Source organism: Hoplias malabaricus, chromosome X2, assembly GCF_029633855.1.
Source record: "Hoplias malabaricus isolate fHopMal1 chromosome X2, fHopMal1.hap1, whole genome shotgun sequence".
NCBI classification, from domain to species: Eukaryota; Metazoa; Chordata; class Actinopteri; order Characiformes; family Erythrinidae; genus Hoplias; species Hoplias malabaricus.
In genome coordinates this window covers 18213495-18235522 of record NC_089819.1, presented here as the reverse complement: position 1 = coordinate 18235522, position 22028 = coordinate 18213495, and the positions used below count along the sequence as shown (strand labels likewise).

Genomic DNA, 22028 nt, shown 5'->3' with positions numbered 1-22028 from the left:
TTATTATTATTATTATTATTAATATTATTGTTATTATTATTATAGTTTAGCTTTGATTTAATATTCATATACAGAATGAAGGCAAAAATGTACATAATATCTAAGCCACTTAAGGCAGAAGGGATTGTAAATATATCACTATGATGAACGGAGATTAGTATTTGGTGAGATGAATATATGAGGGACTTTGAGTATTATTATGGAGTTATTTGCAGTAAGTGTGCCTTCTCTTCTAGTAAAGCTCTACAGGTTGGAACATTGCTGTTACCATATTCATGATATTCAGCCTCAGGAAAATTAGTGAGGTCAGGCCCTGATATCAGACAACACAAATCCCACTTCAGTTCATCCCAAAGCTACTTAATGAAGCACCATCACTCCGGAAACCACAGTTCTATTGGTCCAAAGCCCAGTGCCCAGGGGTCTTTACCCCTCTTGATGAAAACTAGCATTGAACTGGCATTGAATTGGTTGCTTCAGTGCCTGTCCCATTTCATGTCAAACATTTTCTATGGAGATTATACAAACTGTGTACACATATGAATATCTGTGTCCACGATGAGTCTATAACTCCCTTTACTCTCTGAAAACTTGAGCAGTGTTAAGGGCATTTCTTGAAAATACAAATCCATCAGCATCCCAGTGACTCAGGCCTGCATGAGCCAAATGTAAATACAGGTTCTTTACAGTGTAACTAATGTAAAGTAGACATTTTGTTTTGCAATGTATTAAAATGAGAGGCTCTTTTGAGTCTGACTCTGAGCTAACTGCCACTACTAACTTGCTCTCTTACAAAGCAGCTCTGTTATCATTAATGGAAGAGAGAAAGTGTATTTGTATGGTATAGTGGTGGCCTATAGAGCTGATTATTCTCTCTGCTACTTGAGAAGCCTAGACAAAGACTGTGCTGTAAGTTAAAGTTTCTGTCTTGCAGCTCTTCCCTCATGTGAAAAATATGTAAGAAATGTTCCATTTCCTTTTTGATAAGTGATGGCTCCAGAAATGCCTGGAACAGCTTGGATTAAGCTCTGTCTTAAACATCAACCCACTCATTAAAGGGCTTCTGTGAAGTTAGGCAAAATTTCTAGTACATATTTTTAATTCTCCATAAAGTAAGCACATTGACTATAAAAGATACAATCTTTTTTTTCTTTTAGACATAATTTAAACTTGCCTTTCTCCTCTCTCTCTCTCTCTCTCTCTCTCGTGCAGCTGTAATACATCTACTGAGATGAATAAGGCTTTGAATCTAAGACGAGTAAACAAACTGTCCAGCAAAACAAAAATGACTTTTAAAAATAAAAGAGACATTTATTCAGCATGGACTGATACCACAGCCAGCAGCACAGATCTTCTGTTGTAAATAAACAGGGAACTATTTTAGTCATGCGTTGTCTATTGTGATATCCCTGATAATGTATTTTAAAACCGTGACAGAATGAGGCTGGCCAACAGCCCAGGGAATGAACCGATTCAGTTCAGTTTGATTCAGTAGCCAGTGCACATGCGCAGTGTTGCGATCCTTGCAAATGTCAGATTTGACAGACTCTCTCCTGAACAGCGGGGTTTTCACAGCATGGAGCCGAGCACCGAGATTTGAAACCGTACTTTTCAGTTGTGTTTTAACCCCTAAGGTAAGATAAACACGCCTGCCTCCTTATCAGGACTGTTATTCGTATTATTATTATCATTAATATATTGTTATTATTTTTTTTATTATTTTTTTATTGCTGTTGTTGCGCACGCAAACTTTGGTCGAACTTTTATAATGTTCTTTACTCAGTAACGATGATTCTACACTTTTTATCGACACGTATTTTATTTTTATAAATTACATTTATCTGTTCCATTCTGATGAAAGCTATATTTTCCTCAGTTTTAGTCTAGTCTTTCTTAATTATTTCCTAAAGTAAGTAACTATAATCTTTTTATATGTTTATCTTCATTGTTTTCATTGCTCCCTGCCAAGGAGGGTTCTTTCAGGGATGTAAGGGTCCTGTACAACAACTTCATCTCAGAATTATAACATGGAGTATTTAGAAGATTTTGAACTTTAAGATTCTTCACATGCACACATCCTATTATACGTCCATTGAAGAGTTCTTTAAGGAACGACATAGTGTTCTTCAGTTTTTAAAAGAGTGTTGTTCCAGTTTCTGCACTTATATTTTTATACCGTTCTAGTGGGCAGTAACTATTTAAGATATTCAAACTAATAAACATAGCACAAAAAGTAAGGATATTTTTGTTTGGTAGATTATTTCTTTGTTGTAACAATTCCTCTTGGCAAGCGGAATTAACAGGCTTTCGTATCAGATCAGATTTATTGCCCAGAAGCCTTGTTACAACAAAGAAATAATCTACCAAACACAAATTTGTTTATTTTAAATTCATGTTAATTTAAGACTAAATGAAACTTAAGTGACCTACTTAGGGCATTCCTTAATAATAAACTTAAAGTGAATGATGTAGTGGTGTCACGGTGGCGCAGCAGGTAGTGTTGCAGTCACACAGCTTCAGGGACCTGAAGGTTGTGGGTTTAAGACCCGGACCCACCGTGGCCCACCCACAGTCTTCACAGCTGGACCTTTGATCCAGGTTCCATGCCAAGATTTTACTATGGGCGGTTGGTATGACAATATACCTGGCAAGTCAGGTTCTTTAGCAGTTGTAACTTTAGTTTTAAAATTCCTGCTGTCAATTTTAAAATCCCAGCCTGGAACAAGGATCTAAGATCCTAATTTGAAGACCTCTGCTATAGTGCATTGGTCAAGGCGACCTTCAGTGGACAAGAAGGCGAACCAGAACGACAAAGACAGCCAACACTGTGCAGAATGCTGTTTTTCATAAAGGTTTTCTCAGGCACAGAATGCACTTGTTCTGGTGCCATTGCTAAAATCAGTGTTTTAGTCACTTTAATCATATTTTACTGTTCTAATGTAAGATAGATAGTTGATGCCTACTGCACATTTAATTATGGGAATGAGATATTTAATGCATGACTTCATAAATAAAGAGTCTAACTAGTTTTTGAGATGCTACTTTGGTTCTCCTACTCAAGTTGTTGTGGTTGTTTTTGGGAAGGTCCTATTATATTTACTGCATTAACTCATTAATCCAAGTAACAGATCTTTGACTTTAGTATGGATTTATTTTACTCAACTTCATGTAATGTCTTTTGCAGGAATGTTTTAGAAGGTATACCGTATTTTAGGTGTTCATTTGTTTGGCTATTTTTAATTGTACTTATGCTGAGTGCTTAGCTGATCTAAAAGAGCTTTTCTTGACTGTTGTTTTTGACCACTCTGTCTGTGCAGCAAAAGATGGGCAAACATTCAGAATAATAGGTGTTTGTAGTAGTCCTGCAGAGGAGAGAAAGGTTTAAGGAGAGAGAAGTGTGGACGTTATGTAAGAGCTGAGCTTAGGAACTTGTTTTTGTGCTGCAGTTTTAGAGCGTGACGTTGCTCTGGGCTCAGATGTGGTTTGAGTTACTCAATGTGAAGTAATTTCCACAATGAGAGAGAGCAGGCTTTTTGTGCTTACTTACATTACAGTTTAAGAATTTTTTAATATTATATATTAATATATTAACATTAGGGGCAGCAGCAGGTAGTATCACAGTCACACAGCTCCAGGGACCTGGAGGTTGTCAGTTCGAGTCCCGCTCGGGTGACTGTCTGTGAGGAGTTTAGTGTGTTCTCCTCTTTTCCTCCAGGTGCTCCAGTTTCCTTACACAGTCCAAAAACACACATTGGTAGGTGGATTGGTGACTCAAAAGATTTAGTTCATTAGATAGTTCTTTTACTTTTAAGTTGTTTTTTTGGGAACTTACAGTTGCTTCTACTGCAATCTTTAATTTATGCAAGTAACAACACTTTGAATTGAGTGTGGATATTAACTTTTTTCTCTCTCTCTTGAGACCAAATAATCATTTTCTTGTAAGAAAAATGACCTTGGTGAAAACCCAACCTGGTGCTTTCAGGTTGTTCTCTGTTCTCTAGGAAGTAATCATTGGAAACAAGTGTTTACAAACACGCTTAATTAGATGAAATGCTTGATTTACTAGCTGAAGAAGTTCACTATTGTGACAGTTCTCAAATTGCACGCTTGCTGTATGATAGACATCATTTTGATTGGTGAGTTTAATGTACATTTATTGTTCATGCAGGTGTTAACCTCTGTATCCAGTGTTTAATTTTTGTCTAAAAAGAAAACCTTGCCTTTAGAACAGGACACTCTTAGCAGCCATACCTGAGCCTAAAATCACCATGCTCAGTGCCAAGTGTTGGCAAGAGGAATATAAAACCCCAGCATTGAGCTGTGGAGCAGTGAATCTGTTCTCTGGAGTGTTGATGCACCATCCAATATATTTAGTATGTGTTGATGAGTTTGGACTAGTGTAAAGGTGGTCAATGTGGAGTGGTATAATCTCAGACTAATTTCCAGCATCAGTGCCTGACTTCACTAAGGTTCATGTGGCAGAATGCAATTAATCCTTATAGCAATGTGCCAACATCCTACCCAAAAAAGTAAGAGCTGATAATGCAACAACCAAGAAAAAACTCTGTATTAATTCTGCTTACTTTTGTACATGCAACATTTTTTTCAGTAATTAGTCCATTGACTTAATTTAATTTATTCCGTTTACAGTGAGGTGGGGTTCAGTATGCCTGAAACAATTGTAATCTGATCTGTGAGCTCATAAGATGAATGGACATTGCCTGTGGCTCATTGCCATTTTTTGTTCCATGTAGTGCTTTGTTTGGTTTTGTTGGTTAGTGTTGTTTTTACAAGAAAACTGAGAATAAATCTTTGTGAAAACTGAAACCTGTAAACTGTTTAACATTTTTTACATCCATGCCCTAAATGCATTCTTATCCAAAAAAAGCAAGAATTATGCAGCAAGTCTTGGAAAAGAATATTGATTTGATTATAAAGCTCCATAAAATGAGTGTTGCAATCTCAGAAATATTCAGTCAGGCCCTACCCAAGGCTTTAACCCCATATTCTGAGTAAAGAAGATGTGTTTGGGAAAGATCATGTCTGTTGTTTGGTGGTGTGTGTGTATATGTGTGTGTGTATGTGTGCATGTGTGTGTGTGTGTGTGTGTTTAAAATTACTGGGCCAAACTATAAATGTGCTGAGTTGTGTAACACGCCCCCTGATGCACTGAGGATCTGAGTGGTCATGGGAAAGAGCAGCACAGTCTGTCCCTCTGAATATTTCCTGTCCAGAAGCCACCTGGCATCAGCACATGAACTATACAGCGCATACACAAACCCTGCATGGTCATGTGTGTTTTTCATGCATGGGTGTTACTATGAGTCACAAACATTCAAATATGTTCTTACTGTGAGACACAGTGATCATTCATTATCATATTAAAGCACAGAATGGTCTGTAATGCTGCATACATTACACTTTGACTCTGCTTTTCTTCTCTTCATAGTTCATCTGAATCCATGGAAAACAGAGGCGAATATGTGATGGTGAGTTTTCCCTCATTTTGAATTGAATTCTTGGGATGAGCAGTGGGTTTAAAGCCTGCTGAACAAAATGCAGTTTTCATAATTCTAATAAGATTTGGTTTTGAAATGTATTTATTTTTGGTTTTCTTAAATGGTTCAGTTTTCAGAAGTCTAAAATTAGGCAATTCTGATGCAGTTTAATGTTTCATTTTTTAGGCCTAGCTCTTAAATGAATGTAGTATTTGAGCTTCTATGATGAGTCAGCTTTAATGTTTAATTAAGATTCATTTTCCAGGCTGCTTATAAAATATTTCAGTGTTTGTAAAACGATCCTACACCGCAAATTCACCAGTGTAAAATCAACACTAAATCAAATGTTACTGCAATAATTTAACACCCTCAGTGTTCAGTTTACAATAATAGTGTTGACTATTATTAACACTGGAGAATTTGCTGTGTTGTATGTTGGAGCATCTGAGAGAAACTTCAGCTCATGGGACTGTAAAGTTTTTTTTTTTTTTTTACTGTTTGTTGTACTTGAATTCCTTCATGGAAGGCCAGAAACAGGGAGGAATCTCAGTGCAGCTATAATTGAATTAAGATGGGTGACACAAAAGGGCTTGGAGCCATGCCCATATCTCTGGATGCCTGCAGTCAGCTTGGGTTTCTATAGGCAACAACCACGCTCAGTGTGAAAGCTTACTATATTGTAACTGAAAAAATACAGATACTGGTTCCTTTTATGCTTGGATTCTTTGTCTCAGGAGCTCTGATTGTTTTTAGCCTTCCCACCATTTACATTCTGTAGTGTGTATGTTGCCAAACAATAGTTCCACTTTTCCCACAGTCTAAATTTCTCACAAATCAAGTTTACAGTTGTGAATAAACATTGATAAATATCCACATATTTTCAGCTTAGAGCGTGGGGCTCTCTTGCATTACTCTTTTTTTGTAGTCCTAGCTTGAGCCCTAATAATGATGTCGAGGTTAACCGATTGCTGCAGTGATATATTAGTCAATGAAGTATTGTAACACAGTGATGTCACCATAACAACTGGACAGAACTGTAGATGTAAGTGGTGAGAAGATGTGTCCAGTTGAGGGCAGTCTGGCTTTGGGGAGCAGGAACAAGTACAGATATCCTGGGCTCTTATGGAGGAATGATCTCTATTATTTTGAGAAAAGATATTCATTTCCTTTCCCTTTGGAAGTTTTCGAAGGAAACGTGCCTGTTGGACACTCCATCAGAGAAACTCCGCAAAGAGCTGGAGGAAGAGCTGAAACTCAGCAGCAGCTATATACAAAGCCACGGATGGTACCATGGACGTATTCCTTGGGAGGTGAGTCTGAACATTATACATGTCTGCAAATGTATGGATGCCTCTGGTCTAATGTTGAGCATTTTTGTTTTCAGTTTTAATGCACAACATCCCTTTATTTACGTGTTGAGTTAAAATTGGAATTGTAAAATACAAAGTGTCCTACACCATTATATATGTTTTCTCTAAAATATTCAGCAGATAAACTGTGAATTAAATACATTATTGTGTTCAGTATTCAGTTTTTTGAATGAGTATCAATTTTGTTTACATATATCAGTATTATTACAACACAGTAGCAAAAAAAAGGTGTTTAATAACTCTGGAGGGCTAAAGTATAATTAGAGCTCAGTTGTGCCTGTGTGGGGGTGGGGTTCAACATTTGATTGCAATAAGACACTTTAATATGGACTCTTTAAGATAAATCAGAATTTTGAGATGTTATATCACAGATCTTAAAATAAATTTAAAAAATTCATGGTACAGGATATTTTTCTATACATAATTTAGATTTATTATTAAGTAATTAATCTTAAAGGGCCCTCATTCTACTTTATATTCTAGCGTGTCATTTTCTCTCTATGTATCACTTATTTTTATACTTGGTTTTACATTCCAAAATCTGAAAAGTAAACATAAATTTAAAGAGTTAAAACACAAGCCTTAAAATGATTACAAATGATAATCCTAAAGGATGCTTTTCTAGACAGACATTAAGCAACACCTTAGATACCTTCAGGGCATTTCGGAGAAGTTACTGCTGGTGTAGTTTATTGTAAGAATAAGTATAATCTCTGGGCAGAAATACGGCCTCCTGCAGAGGTGGAATGTAATTATGTCTCAAAGCTATTTTATTTCCCATTTTCCCACACTGCAGGTAGCAGAGTCTCTTGTGCTTGAGGATGGCAGTTTCCTCATTCGTGACTCTCTCACAAGTTCGGGAGACTATGTCTTAACCACCCGCTGGAATCAGAAACCCCTCCACTTCTTAATCAGCAGAGTTCTGCTGCGCTCCAGTGATACCTACAGTCGAATGCAGTATGTCCTGGAAGGAGAAACGTTTGACTCCATTCCTGCCTTGGTTCATTTCTATGTGGGAAACAAGACGCTTCTAACCCAGCAGAGTGGGGCACGTGTCCTCTCCCCAGTGAACAGAACTCTACCCCTTTGTTATCTGGAGAATATGTTTGGTCAAACTAGTCCAGAGAGGACTCCAGTAAACTCCCCCACGCACAGGAAGGAAAGCCTTAAGAATAGAGAATGCACAGGAGCAACTGAGGCCCTGGCAATAGAGCTAATAAACCCACAGAGGTGAGAAAAAACTAAGAGCCATATCTGAAATGTTACATTTTTGCTTTGTTCCATATGTTCTCTGGATTTGTCTGAATAATTCTGAACATTCAGAACAGAGTAAAACTGTTAAAAAACAGTTAAAACTGCTAATTTTACAGTGAAGTTGATAGGAACCAGTGGTTGTGATGTCTACCGTACAAAAATCTAAAAATTTAAAAATAGAAATGTAACTTGCTCTCCACAACAACAACCAGTGACTCTACATGTGCCTCTTGAGTTTTCATATGCAGCAAATAAGTGGTAAATATGAAGTCTAAAGCTACAATAGCACATTTGTTTCTGTAAAGATAAAATGTATGTATTTCCCATTGATTTGTTTCACTTTTGCTTTGAGGTAGTGATGATAAAGTTAAATGTTTTTAACCACAGGGAGGCAGTAAAGAGCTTTGCTGGAAACCTAGAACAGCGTGTTGTGGTCACCTCATCTCCAACACCAATAAACACTTGTAAGTGCTACTTTCAAGATTTTTCTTTTAAAGCTTTCAAATATAAGGAACAGAAATAAATTAGCTATGTTCAGAATGTAAGCCGTGGTACTTCCATCCAAACTGACTGAGAAAATGGTGATATTATTAATTGTTCTAAAAATTATAATAAATTGTATAAACTTATAATCCATTGTAATATATATATATACTTATATATTTCAATAAAGTTTTAGCTATCACCGCTATGAAAACAAATGTTTGTATCTTCAGTAGTAACTTTAAAGTAGAAAGAAAAGGGTATTAATTTTGAATTAAGTTAATGATAAAGACATTTCTCAGTGCATTTAACAGTAATTTATTCACCAATATAAAGAGCAGATGGTTAGCATGTATTAATAATATGACCAGTGTTCTCTTGAATAGTAGTGAAAATCTGAATTAAAAGTTTGATCTCTCTCTCTCTCTCTCTCTCTCTCTGTGTGTGTGTGTGTGTGTATGTGTGTATGCTTAGTGTACAGACGCAGAAAGAGTCCATCAGGGAACAGGAAGTTTGTTGTAGTCCCTTCGTCACCTGTTCTGCAAAGACCCCTCGAAACTCAACTGTGCACTTCTCCCACTGACAGAGCCGTCATCTACCTGGAGCCTACAGACAACATCTGGTCCACCATGACCAGGTCTAGTCAGAACACCACTGCAGAGTCCAGCAACCTGCTGTGCAGTCCAGCCAACACCAGTCAGATACAGCACAGTGGACAAGAGGAGCAGACAGTGACTGGCCTCCCGGAGGAGGACAATGAGGATTACTTAATGCCTCTTGTGGTTGAATCAGCCTCCAGTTTCTTCCCCAGTGTGTACCAGTCACCACTGCTTCCCACAGAGAATAAACCACTAGAAACAAGAGTCCTGAGGAGAGTGAAGGAGGTGCTTACAAATGCAGATACAAAAACAATGGCTCTGAACATCACCAAAGTCGACTGCATGGTAGGGCTCTGTTAGAACCAGCAGCAGTAGAATCACAGTGTCCTTTTAGATGATGCTTGTGTAAAAAATGGTTTGGTTAAAAAAAATATTTTTAAATATGCAGTTTTAATAAAGAGATTAAAATAGAAAAAAATATGACGCCTAACATCCACACAAAACCTACTTGTCCACCTGATAAACAAGAATTAAATAAGCAATATTTCATCTTTGTGAGATAGAGGTTAAAATCAACTCTTGCATTAATTAAATATGTCCACAATTATTTGATTCCATCTTTTCAACATGAAAAATCATCATCACTATCATGTAGCATGATCGCAATTTGTAGCATATTGTTGTTGCTGAGAAATGGAAATAGACACAAAATAATAGAATTTGCTAATCAAAGTAATGCCAGTGTAAACAAGCCACCTGATAACTAATTAATGGGATCCGTTAAATGCTAAAACTCCCTGACACAGTGTTATATAGGGTATTAAACCCATCTTCATTCTGCAGGTCGCTAGAATACTGGACACAGCTGTCGACAGAACAAGAGGGATGGGAGTTTGTTCAGGAATTGAACTGCTTACACTTCCACATGGACATTACCTCCGGCAAGATCTGCTGGAAAGGTGTCCACATATGAACAAAGAGCATTTTGCTGATGTCAAATACTTTATATCCCTTCCATGTAAATGTAATGGAGTTTACTGACCTCACTTTGCTTGCCCTAGGTTCCACACCATGTCCATCCTGCTGGCGGTGGAGCTGCTGGGTTGTACTGGGAGTGTGGAAGAGAGAGGAGCTTTACTGCACAGAACTATTACGCTGGCCTCAGAGCTAAAGACTAACCTGGGAAACATGTTTGGCTTCACTGCAGTAATGAAATTCCTGGAACTTCCACAGGTACAAGATAAATTAACACAGTTGCAGGTTTAAACCATGTACACTGCTAGTTAAAGGGTTGAAGCTCATTAATTCATTGTTTTAAATCATATAATTTAGGACATTTTTAAGGCTTAAAAACTTCTTAACCACCTTCAAATATTTATAGTTAACTACATTATTATTATTATTATTTGTATTTTGGAGCAAAGCCTTGGGGAAAAAAAACCTTTATTGGATTTTCCTTTAAAGAACTAATCTGTGTGTATGAAAAACCTGGCGTGAAAGGTTTTAATTGTTTTTTGGCAATACATCTTATTTCCAGGACCAAAGTTCCCAGCCATTAATTATGTTGTAAATTTGATGTTTATGAGTGTTACACATATACCACTAATCCTTCTCTAGATTTCACGTTTGGAGGAGACGTGGGCAGTTTTAAGGCAGAAATACACAGAAAGTGCCGTCCTGTATGAGAAAACCCTAAAGCCAGCTTTGAAAAGAATGAATGATGGAAAAGGTACTCTGTCACACTTCACACCACAAAACCTAATTGAAGTCAGGGGAAGGCATGTAGGTCTGTCCAATCTCCAGTTTAATGTTACATACTTTGTTTAATGCCACTTTCTGATAATCACTCTCTTTTTATATCCTTGAAGAGATGTGTGATCTCTCAGAAACCACTATCCCTCATGTGCTCCCTCTGCTTCTACTGTTTGAGAAAACTGGAGTCACTCTTGAGGGATCAGAGTCATGGGAGAGCCTGGATGCTGGGATGGACTGTGTGCTGAGTCATTTGGATGCAGCACGAACCATTGCATGCCACGGGGAGATGTTCTGTACAAATGCAAAGGCAAAACTACAAGGTAGGTGTCCAGGGTCCCTGTCTACATGTTACATGGGAGCGCATGGTAATATATTATTGCTGTTGTAATAAAACCTGAAATGGTCATAAAATATGGGCAAAATATAACAAGATTTTATTGTGTCACAATTTACCATAGGTGTTAATAATAGAAATGACTTTTTGATGCTTTAAAACATTTATGATTTACGAGTTCTGTTTGTCATGTACAGATTTCCAGGAGCAGCCAGACCTTCTAGAAATTTTCATCACAGAGTTTCAGATGCGTTTGCTTTGGGGCAGCCGTGGGGTGGAAGAAAGCAGGGAAGAACGCTATGAGAAGTTTGATAAAGTGTTGACTGCTCTGTCTAACAGACTGGAGCCACCTCACCCATCACAGTGACTTAAAGCAGTGATCACGTTACATATCTAAAGATAAAATATCTGTCTCCACTTCTTGAAGAATATCACACCATGACATAAGGAAGCTATCATGGTCCCACTCAGAGTAACTGAACAATGTTTTAAGTTATTTGTTTCTAACTTTTATACAAGTTTGTAAATATTGTAGATCAAGATTTTATTCAAAATATTTTTAAGAATAATTAACATGATTTAGTTATTTATCTATTATATCAGCAGTCGTAATATCTTTACAGATGTTTTTATATTGTCAAAAACATGCATTTTTTTACTGACAGTTTTGTAACCTTTTGTAAGCTCATTCCCATCTACTCTGATTAAACCAGATCTGCTTTAATTGTCTTTTGTGTCACAATGTTTGCTTTGTATAAGAAATGTTTATTGGGCAGCATGTTGGTGCAACAGGTAGTGTTGCTATCACACAGCTCCAGGGTCCTGGGGTTGTGGGTTCGAAGCCCACTCTGAGTGACTGTCTGTGAGGTGTGTTCTCCCCATGTTTGCATGGGTTTACTCTGGGTGCTCTGGATTCCTCACACAATACTTGTTGGTAGGTCAGTTGGCTATTCAAATGTGTCCATATGTGTGAGTGTGTGTTGCCCTGCTGGTTCATTTTTTTATGATATTTTACCAATAACAACAACAGTCTTATGCCTACAGGTGTTTAACAATACAGTGAGGTTCTAAGCAGTGCTTTAGAGTGGACTGCTTTTTTGCAAGAGGTTTCCTATCATAATAGAGGACATTAAAGTGTTTGAAAAGCACTATATAGTTATTCCTCATCTTATATTTTGTATATTGTTGCTGTCCAATGACTATAACATTAAACTCCCTTTTCTTTTAATACATCATTTGACCACAGCAGCTGTTAATGATATTGTGTGAAATTGTAATGATTAATGGACCAGTAGAATTCCAGATTTTTTTGGAATAAAAGCTTTTTACATTGACTTACACTGGAAGCTAAAATGTTTTTCCCCTGTATTTACTATTTTGGAGAAACATGTTTTGCATTGGGCAGCAACAATCTTTCAGTCTAAATGACACATTAACTAACACTTGTTTAATTCTAAAGGATTTTTAAAAATAGTTGGAAATTGCCAGGGAAAAATAATGATGATTCTTTACATATAATCACATTACCTTAATAATTAACAGTAGCAGGTGGGCAGGGGTTTACAAGAAAAAATATATAATATGAACCCTTAAATATATCCTCTTACTTTGTAATTATTTTATATGGTGGGTATTTATATTAATGGTGGGTAAATTGTGTAACAATTTAAGAATTTCCTCACCTGTTTTCTCAGGCTGAAACCTTTATCAATTCACTTATCTTGTGTTGCGGTTCAAATGGCTAATTGCTCCCTATGTAGTGCACAACATATGGATTAAAACATTGGCTCTTGCACTCAAGAGAGTGCTTAATACGTCAAAGAAAGGGCTTTTTGGTTTCGGGGCACGAATCGCCGTGTGTACAACCCCATACTTGGTGAATACTAAACTGTTTCTACAGAGAAAATAAGATTTCTTAATTCGTGTAGTGAACTACGTAGGGAGAATGGAGCCATTTAAGATTTGACCTTAGACTTTGTAGCTAAGTGCCAACGTGTAGCTTATAATATCACACGTCTGAAGTTCAGTAATTGTAACTGAAGTAGCTGCGAGACTTGTGGTGGCCCTGTTAGAGTGTTTTCCTTCCTTTTCTTGTCTTGAAATAGAAATATTGAACAAATATTTATGTTTTACCTGAAGAAATATGCGCCCCTTGTGGGTGAATGAAGCATTGAACCTGTTCCATCTTCTGTTCTACAATGGAGCTGAGGTCTGAAGGAGCAGGGATGATATTCACACTTTTCTGGGTTTACTGTACATCAACAGTTGGTGGTTTTGAAATGAAGACGATATATTGCACCATATCTGACAGCTGTGACTGCGACTTCAAGCCCAATATTCAGGGTAAGCTCAATAAACTTCTCGAGAAACCTGTAGTCTTTTGCTTTTAGCACCAAGCTAACTGGTAACAGTGATGTTAATGCGTCTATATGTTGTTTAAGAAATACCAGACATAATTACTAGCCACAAAGTATTCTTTATTATTAAATTCATTGTTTTACCATGTGGTTTAGCTGGCCTGAATATATTTGCCAGTCTGAAAGCTCAGTTGTTGTGTATCATGCTAACGTTGCTAATAAACCAATAGGCTTCCGTTAACAGTCGTCGCCAATGCCTACGTAACGTTGTCTGTAGTTCTGAAAATTCGTGTTAATAAATACTCTTTATTAAAGGTGAATTAAATGCTATGCTGAGCATAGTTTGAATGTAATACACAGAATGCCTGTCTCCGAGACATTATTAAATTAACTAGGTAGCTACTCAGAGTGTGTTTTGTTTTGTTTTCTTATTCGAAATTTTGGTTCCACTTTAAATATATTCCTTTTAAATAACCGAACCTTCATTTAAGGAGGATCTGAAAATGTGAAAGAAATCAGCGGAATCTGTTATTAACTGCGTGCTGGTAGTGATATTTATGTCATATTATGACACTGTCTTATCAATATTCTTAAAGAGACCCTTCAGTGAATTGTTTTACGTTGTTAACATGTGTAGTGACATAAATACGTCAGAAGACTATCACGAGTGAAATACGCAATAAACACCACAGAAGAGCTTTTCCATTTTGAAATTGCAGTGTTCAAATACAGGGCCAAATGGGCAAATTCAGATAGCCAGGGCTTCTTACATCATAAACCTAAGGAAACAATCGCATCAACGTGGAGGACTGGGCTTTCAAACTGCATGTGATTAGCTGAAGTATGGGGGAGATAGAGGTGGTGCTCCCGCAGTGGGGAAATTCACAACAGTACCTGCTCTAATTGACTCTACTTTCATTTTCCTTGGTTAGTTTTCCATTTTAAAGCCATCTGACTCCAAAAAGCCTTCTGGCTTTGAATGCCAAAACATTGGTGGCTGTAATGTTAAGAGTTGTTTTCTAATTGTGTATTCTTGTTTTGTTGTTGTTATTTGGGACTGAACATGGCTCTGCTCCACAGTTCAGACAGATCAGTGGAGCTTTTCCATTCCTTGTTGCTCCATCCGTCTCTTGCATGTTTATTCAGTTGGCCACCAGTTTCTTTTGAACCTTTTCAAAATACCACTGCACACTTTTACAAGCTGCCGTAATGAGTCTGACAAAACAATGTGATCGCTACTGTAGTTGGAGATTTTACAGATCGTTAGTTTGTGCTGATCGTCTGCATTTTGCAGTGTAGACAAGTCTCTCCGGCCAATCAGTGTTCTGTAATGTTTATATGTCACATTTAGTCCCTACTCTGCCCGCTTGGAGCCAGGCACAAACAGGAAGTAAAAATATCAGCTTTCAGAGGCTACATACCGGCTTTGCCTACTGGAAAAGCAAAACAGGTGTGTAGGTGCCATGTAGCGTAAAAGCGCCAATAGATCTGGGTTTATTAGATGAAGGTCAAGGTATACAGTTACAAAAACATATTTTGAACATGAATCAGAAAATAGCAAGATTTTCTACTTGAACTACTCATTTATTTCTTCCTTCACACAGGCTTGGAGTGGGATCTTTATAAAAATGTATATGGGCAGCATCTGGTGCGGGATATTGTGTCAGAGACTGTTGTTAGTTTCCTAAAAAAGGAAAATCCAGACAGACCACTGGTGCTGTCTTTCCATGGAGCTTCAGGGACTGGTAAGACTATGGTCAGCACAATGCTAGGACGCCACCTCTATGGAACAGCCATGGGAAGCCCTTATATCCACCAGTATGTCCCCACTCTGCACTTTCCTTTAGCTGACAGAGTGAAGCAATACAAGGTATTGTAGTTTTATTACAATTATTTAATCATATTCTCTGCTTTAAAACTTACAGATGTTTATTCAGTAAAGCTTCTGTAGAAAAGGCAAAAGTATGATACCTGCTATGACTGTAACTGTATGCTAATTATCTTTATCTTTATAATAATATTTATCATATTAATCAGACTGCTTCTTTAAGAAAGGCCAAGCTTTCAGACAGCATAATCAAAACTAGGACCTGTGTTAATCATACATCTTAAATGATTAATTGATTGCCTGCAGAATAAATTTTCATGAAGCCATGATTGGGCCATATCTAATAAAATGTTACTGATGTGTCGCTCATGTCAACAGTTTCTCTCACTTTTGTTTATAGTCAGATTTAAAACACTGGGTCCAGGGTAATCTCACTGCTTGTGCTCGCTCTATCTTTATCTTCGACGAGATGGAAAAGATGCCCCCTGGAGTGATTGACATATTAGAACCCTTTCTTGGCCCTTCACATGTTGTTTTCCAGACCAACTACCGTAAGGCTATCTACATCTTTATCAGGTAGGTAGGACAGAGTTTCCATTCATCTTTTTTTTGGACTGTCTTAGTGTTTAGTATGATTATCCATTACATTAGAATCTAAAAATTGTAACTCTTAATAATGACATTACAGGTACATTATAAAAATAAGAATGATTAGAATCAGGGCATTGTTTCAGACATTTTTCACACTATGTCGACATAGCAAGAGCCACGCTGACAGATTTTAGGAACTTGTAAATTACATCAAAAGTATTTTTCTGTGAACTGTTTCATCTTCATCGTTATCATTTTGTAAAGCAAAGTTTTTTTATAATATAAATAATTTTTTAATGATAAATAACTTCAAAACTATTCGAAAAATAATTATATTCCCTTACTTTGATGTAGAAATTGTTTGGAATAGGTTACAGATTAAATTTCTAAAAGGTTAACCAGTCTTTACTAAAACATGCCCTCTCAACCCTGGCAATAAATCTGTTACCAAATTGCCACCCTGACCGACAGTGTTGCACAATTGTAACTGAGCATATGAGCTGGTCTTTTCTTCCTGATTTTGTTTGCCAGAACAAAACGTGTTACTTTAACCACATGGACATATTCCTTTCATCGTTTTGGACATTTGCATGGCTGATGTGATATTCCATTGCTTTAGCACTGCAGGTCAAGAGGTCATTAACAGAGTTGCCCTAGAAAGTAGGCAGGCTGGACGAGACAGAGAGGAGATCAAGCCAGAAGAGCTTGAGGAAGCCATTGCAGAGTCTGTGTTCAACAATAAGAATAGTAAGTGACACAGGTGATGTACTAGAGATATTTTTATATTGTAAGCTGATTAATGTAATGTATTCTAGCACTATAACTAAAACAGTGTCATGATGTTTGTTGTATATACATAATTGCAGTGCCAAAATGATAACTTCTTTGTCCAGACCACTCAGTAACTAATGAATGAACTTTTCTCCTTAGGTGGATTCTACCACTCCAAAATAATCTCAGAAAAGAGGATAGCTCATTTTGTGCCATTCCTGCCCTTGTGTCGGCGCCACATTGAACGCTGTGCCCAGCGGGATTTGTGCCAGCGTGGTGAGTGCCAGCGTAGAGATGTGGCAGAAGCAGTAGGGGGCGCAGTAACCTATACTCCACAGGATGGTCAACACTTCTCAAGTACTGGGTGCAAACTAGTGCCTGCTAAAGTCAATCTTTTCTTATGAAGACAGAGATGAAATGTTTCTGGACACAATATGAAGCAGGCCAGGTGGAGTCCAACAGCGAACAGTCTTCTGTGGAAGTGAAGACCTGAAAATCAGAATTACTGCTTTTGGATTCTGCCTTTTTAAAAAACCTAAGTTTACAGCTTGGATCAAGAAGTCTTGAGATAAGAATTCATATAGATACTTAAGTACCTCGCTGGCGAGGTTTGCCTCTTCTAAGCAGAATTCTAAAACCATTGTTTGCCACATCACTCTGCTGGCGCAGAGATCATGGACTTTTTCTGCTGTTGATCATTTTAATCGACTGAAGCTCAAAATATGCCGTCGATTGCTTTGGCGGAGTTTTGAATCAAAAGGGAACAGCTATCTGGCTGAAATCCTTTTTTCCTGATTGAGAGTAATTTTAAGATATTTGGCTGGTTTAAAAATCAGGAATGTTCATGTATTTATTTTCCAAAGAGTTTGTTGGAGTGAAGTACTGTGTTTTACATTTTTACCTATAGGTGACACTGTTGTCATATTTGATTTGCAAAGCCATCTCAGTTTTCAAAAGCCAGAAATTGTTTTATTTGATTTCTGATGTAGAACCTTGTTGGAATATTAACTGATTCATATACACTTAAAAACATTAGAATATTGTGGAAAAAGTTCATTTCTGTTCATAGTTTAATTCATGACTGAAGTGTTGCATATTTTATATTTATTATAAACAGAGTGACATATTGAATGGTTTTTTATGTTGATCAGTATGGCTTGTAGTTTAGGAAGATCAGAAATCCGGTATTTATTAGAATATCTCATTTTGAGTCTTAGCCTACTACTACTCAAACAGTATAAATACTGTGTATATCTCTGTCAAGCACCAGCAACCTCAGCCCTGGGGAAGACTGCTGAATTCACACTTGTCTGGAACTGGAAAACTGTCCACAGAAAGTCCCTTCTGAAAAGCTTCCACAGCCTGTGATGTTTGGGGGTTTTATGTCATTTACTGCGGTTGGTCCGAAGCCAATGCAGCAGTCTACCAGGAGATTTTACACCACTTCATCCTTCCTGTCTTCACTTCTGCCGAAGAGCTTTAAGGAGATGCCAACTTCCTTTTCCAGCAAAACATAGCCTCCAATGCCATAAGTACTAACAAATATTTTTCTGACCATGATATTACAGTGCTTGATTGACCAGCCAACTCACTGAACCAGAATATGGTCAAGAGGAATACAGGAAACACTGATTCTCAGCAGTGTCACAAACTGTTTGCTGCTGTGTTATTCCTCATTGATGCAGTACTTCATAGAATAGGAACACCAACCAAGTATTGTATGTATGAGGGTATAAATGAACATGCTTTTCAGAAGTTGGACATTTCTGTAATGTACATACTATTACATTTGTTCTCATGAGATATTTTAATAATTTAAAATACTGGATGCCTATAAGCCATGATCAACAAAAACAAAAAAGGCTTGCAATATTTCACTTTACAGGTAATAAATGTAAATTATTTTTTTTAAATTCAAGAATGAATACAAATGAACTTTTTCACAAAGGTCTGATTATTTTAGATGTATATTGTTGGAAGTAGGACTGGGCGGTGTAACAGTAATACTGTGGTATTTAAAAATGTGTATTTATGTTATGTTGTGTTATTAAGTACAAGGCCAGAGATTTCATTCTTGTGCATTGAAGAGAGCCACAGGGAGGGGGCTCTGTGGGAGCTCACTGACTGCTGGGTGGGTTAAAAGAGAAAGGAATGAAACTGAAACACAAGAAAACCTTTCAGTCGACTCTTGGCTCATGGTCTTTATCCTCACTCTCTCACACTGAGCCTCAATTTGCTGGAAAATCATCTGCTGTAGTGTGCTAAACCACAATTGCCTTATTAGCTAGCCAGCTATGCTTCTAAACAGTGTAGTATTTTTGTTCCTCCAGCACCAGTCACTGAAATTAGCTCTCTAAGAAACAGGCTTTTATCATCAGCACGTGTGTCAGCGTGCACTGTCGGGCTGTGCTGGGCTGAACTGCAGAGCACAAACACACAGAAAGCCCTTCACTCGACTTTGTGCTGACAGATATAAGGCTCAGTGCGGCCTGACAGTGCACCCCTCTAGACACACCGTCCCTACGTTAACACCATATACCTTGACAATACATAGAGGGTATGACAAAAATGTGGATACCGCTCATTTGTATTTGGAAGGTTTTGTCATTTTTTATATATACAGGAGGTCCTCGGGTTACGTCAGTCCCGAGTTACGATGTTTCGTGGTTACGACACATCTCCCATTTTCTGTATAAAGCCTTGTTTCGACGTAAGTGATTTTGCGTCTTAAACGTCGTAACGTGAACTTCGTGTTTGGTGTGCGCGGCGGAAGAATACACGGTTACGACGTAGGAACGGATCAACGTTGTAAGTCGAGGACCCTCTGTATGTGTGTGTGTGTGTGTGTGTGTATATATATATATATATATATATATATATATATATATATATATATATATCCTCCCCTCCTTTCTCCATTACCACCCACTAAGTTTCAGTACAGTTCTAACTGCCTATTGATCCTCAGCTTCATTTTTCAAGTTGCACATTGCCCATACCAATTCAGAATCTGTTTCATGGATGGGAGTAGTGAAATAATGACACTACTAAGGGTGGATAAATAGTTTGTTTATAAGAGGAAACACTTGTATATTTTCAAAGCAATAAGGTATGTCCTGAAATGTCTTGAACATTCTGCTTGCCTTTGCCGACTAAAACAAATTTATTCAGTATTCAACCACAACTCATTTGAAAAAAAAATTGATTCTTTTGATGTTTTTTTTCATTCACAACATTTCAGCAGAAATGCATAAATTATTAATGTTTATTATACCATAATTATGTCAGACCAAGGCATTCATAGCTGCTTTGCTACTTATTCATTCTCTGTATCATGCACTCATCTAGTATGTGTCCACAAGAACGCAAATCCCCCTAAGTATGTTCATTCTGATATCTCTGCACTTATTGCTAACGTAAGTGTTCAAATTTACACAGAAATCACCACAGAAAAAGTTGGATCACTAGAAAGGGACATTTTGTAGCAACTGCTTATGAGCCTAAGGTTATCATGCCCAGTGCTAAGCATTAGTCAGAGGGATTCAAAGCCTGGGCTTTGAGTGGCATTCGTGCTCCAGAACTAATAATCTTACATCAGTACTTAACCTCTCATTCTCTTTTTCCTGTATGGGGTTAAATGAGCACAGAAAAATTACAGCTAAAAGTGCAGCGGCACAGAAGTGGTTACTGATTTAAAGAAGGGGTGTGCTCCATATGAGTGCCTTTAATTTCAGAACAAGCATCATATGAATGTGTTTACAAACTTTTGGAAATGGGAGAGGAGCCTGTTTCCAAAACAAAGCTTAAGCTTACGCCAAGACTAAAAAGTAATTTCATTTGAAATGCGTAGGATGACTCTTGGCCCCAGAAGATGCCTTACAGTAGTAAGATATTCTGACATCACCAGTTAAGTCAAATAAATCCATATCTGGGGAAACTGGCTCATGTGTATTATTGGTGCTAACTGTGACAAGAATAAAGAAACCCTGCTGTATCATGCCTGAAAAAGAAATCAAATTAAACTCCTGTTTTCTTCTTTTCTTATGAGATTTTACTTTTAACTGTCCAACACTTGACTGGATACTAGAGACATTCAATATATATATACAACAAGTCTTAGATCAGCCAATTCATTTTGCAATGCTATATAGAGAGAGAGCCTGCATTCAGCTTCACTAAATCCTTAAGTATAAGTGATATTTCTGGATTGGTTTTGCCATGTTTAAGGATATGATGACTAATGTAGGTAGGGACAGTAAAGACCCAAGTTCTAGATCCTTTTACTTTGATGTCCTTTGTAAGTATGGGGCCAGCTGTCATCTCTTTCTGATGGAAGATCTCTGCTAGATTTCCCCATCCGCCTTCTGCCACAGGAAATTAGTCGTTTCTCAACAGGAAATGAAGAGGTGTCAGATGGTGTGTGGTAGTGGTCTTAGGAGAAGGATCCTCGGGCTCGGAGAGCCTGACTTAACGCTTTTCATCAAAGGACCTAAACAAAGGTTTTTCAGTAGAGGATAAAGTTCTTACAAGTTAGCTTTCCTCTCTGTTACACCTGCATACAAAGCCCTGGTATAATACCCACTTTGAGAACTTCATCAGTCCTCATCTCTATGTGTGGGGAGGAAGATTGAAGAGAGAAGCGTCTCAAGCCTGAATGCCCTTTAACCTCAGTGTAGCGTTTAAGGAAGGATTTTCCAATGTTTCCAGTGCCCTTACAAAAAAGCCGACCGAGATAATAACAAAATGACCCCCCACTCCCTTTTCTCCACACTTGGTTTGACCCCCACGGCCTGGTTCACACGCTCTCCAGGACTGCTGTCCTCGCCTGGCCTCTGGCCCTTCCATTTGGACACCTCTCCCCATCCAAATCAGGTTTAAAAAGGCACCTCACCGCCTCCCCCTGGCAACAATGGCCTACAGCACCCCCCTCAACATCTGTGAGCTCCCCTCTGTCTGCTCATTTTCTCCCTAACCGCTCCATTATTGGCTCCCTTTCACTTGTAAATTTGGCTGGTCACAGCGCTGATGGGGCTTTCATGTGCGTGGCCAGGGTCAGGGGAGAGCCAGCGGCCGGCTGAGGGGCGGGATAGGGGCTGGAGGAGGCCATGTGTGGGCCAGGGACGAGGGACAATCACCACAAAGAGGGAAATCCTTTTGGGGTGCAGTCATTCGGGACAGTTGGCAAAGC

At 37.9% G+C, this 22028-nt stretch overlaps 2 protein-coding genes across 3 annotated transcripts; both read left to right on the top strand.

Annotated features, from left to right (window-relative positions):
• Nucleotides 1–1544: 1544 nt before the first annotated feature.
• Nucleotides 1545–11970, top strand: LOC136676926 (SH2 domain-containing protein 3C-like). Of its 2 annotated transcripts, none has more exons than XM_066654227.1 (11): nt 1545–1634; nt 5450–5489; nt 6680–6808; nt 7665–8098; nt 8510–8586; nt 9080–9489; nt 10048–10163; nt 10266–10437; nt 10822–10933; nt 11073–11279; nt 11491–11970. In XM_066654227.1, exons 2-11 carry the CDS (start codon nt 5463–5465, stop codon nt 11658–11660), a joined length of 1854 nt encoding a protein of 617 aa, XP_066510324.1. In that variant the 5' UTR covers nt 1545–1634; nt 5450–5462; the 3' UTR covers nt 11661–11970. The 2 variants fall into 2 exon arrangements, with proteins under 2 accessions (XP_066510324.1, XP_066510322.1); XM_066654225.1 differs by having other exon boundaries at nt 9080–9549.
• A 1507-nt stretch (nt 11971–13477) lies between these two features.
• Nucleotides 13478–20834, top strand: LOC136676183 (torsin-2A-like). Its single transcript, XM_066653024.1, has 5 exons — nt 13478–13636; nt 15255–15520; nt 15879–16054; nt 16689–16816; nt 17000–20834. The coding sequence occupies exons 1-5, from the start codon at nt 13492–13494 to the stop codon at nt 17242–17244; spliced, it is 960 nt and encodes a 319-aa protein (XP_066509121.1). The 5' UTR covers nt 13478–13491; the 3' UTR covers nt 17245–20834.
• The last annotated feature ends 1194 nt before the right edge of the window (nt 20835–22028 follow it).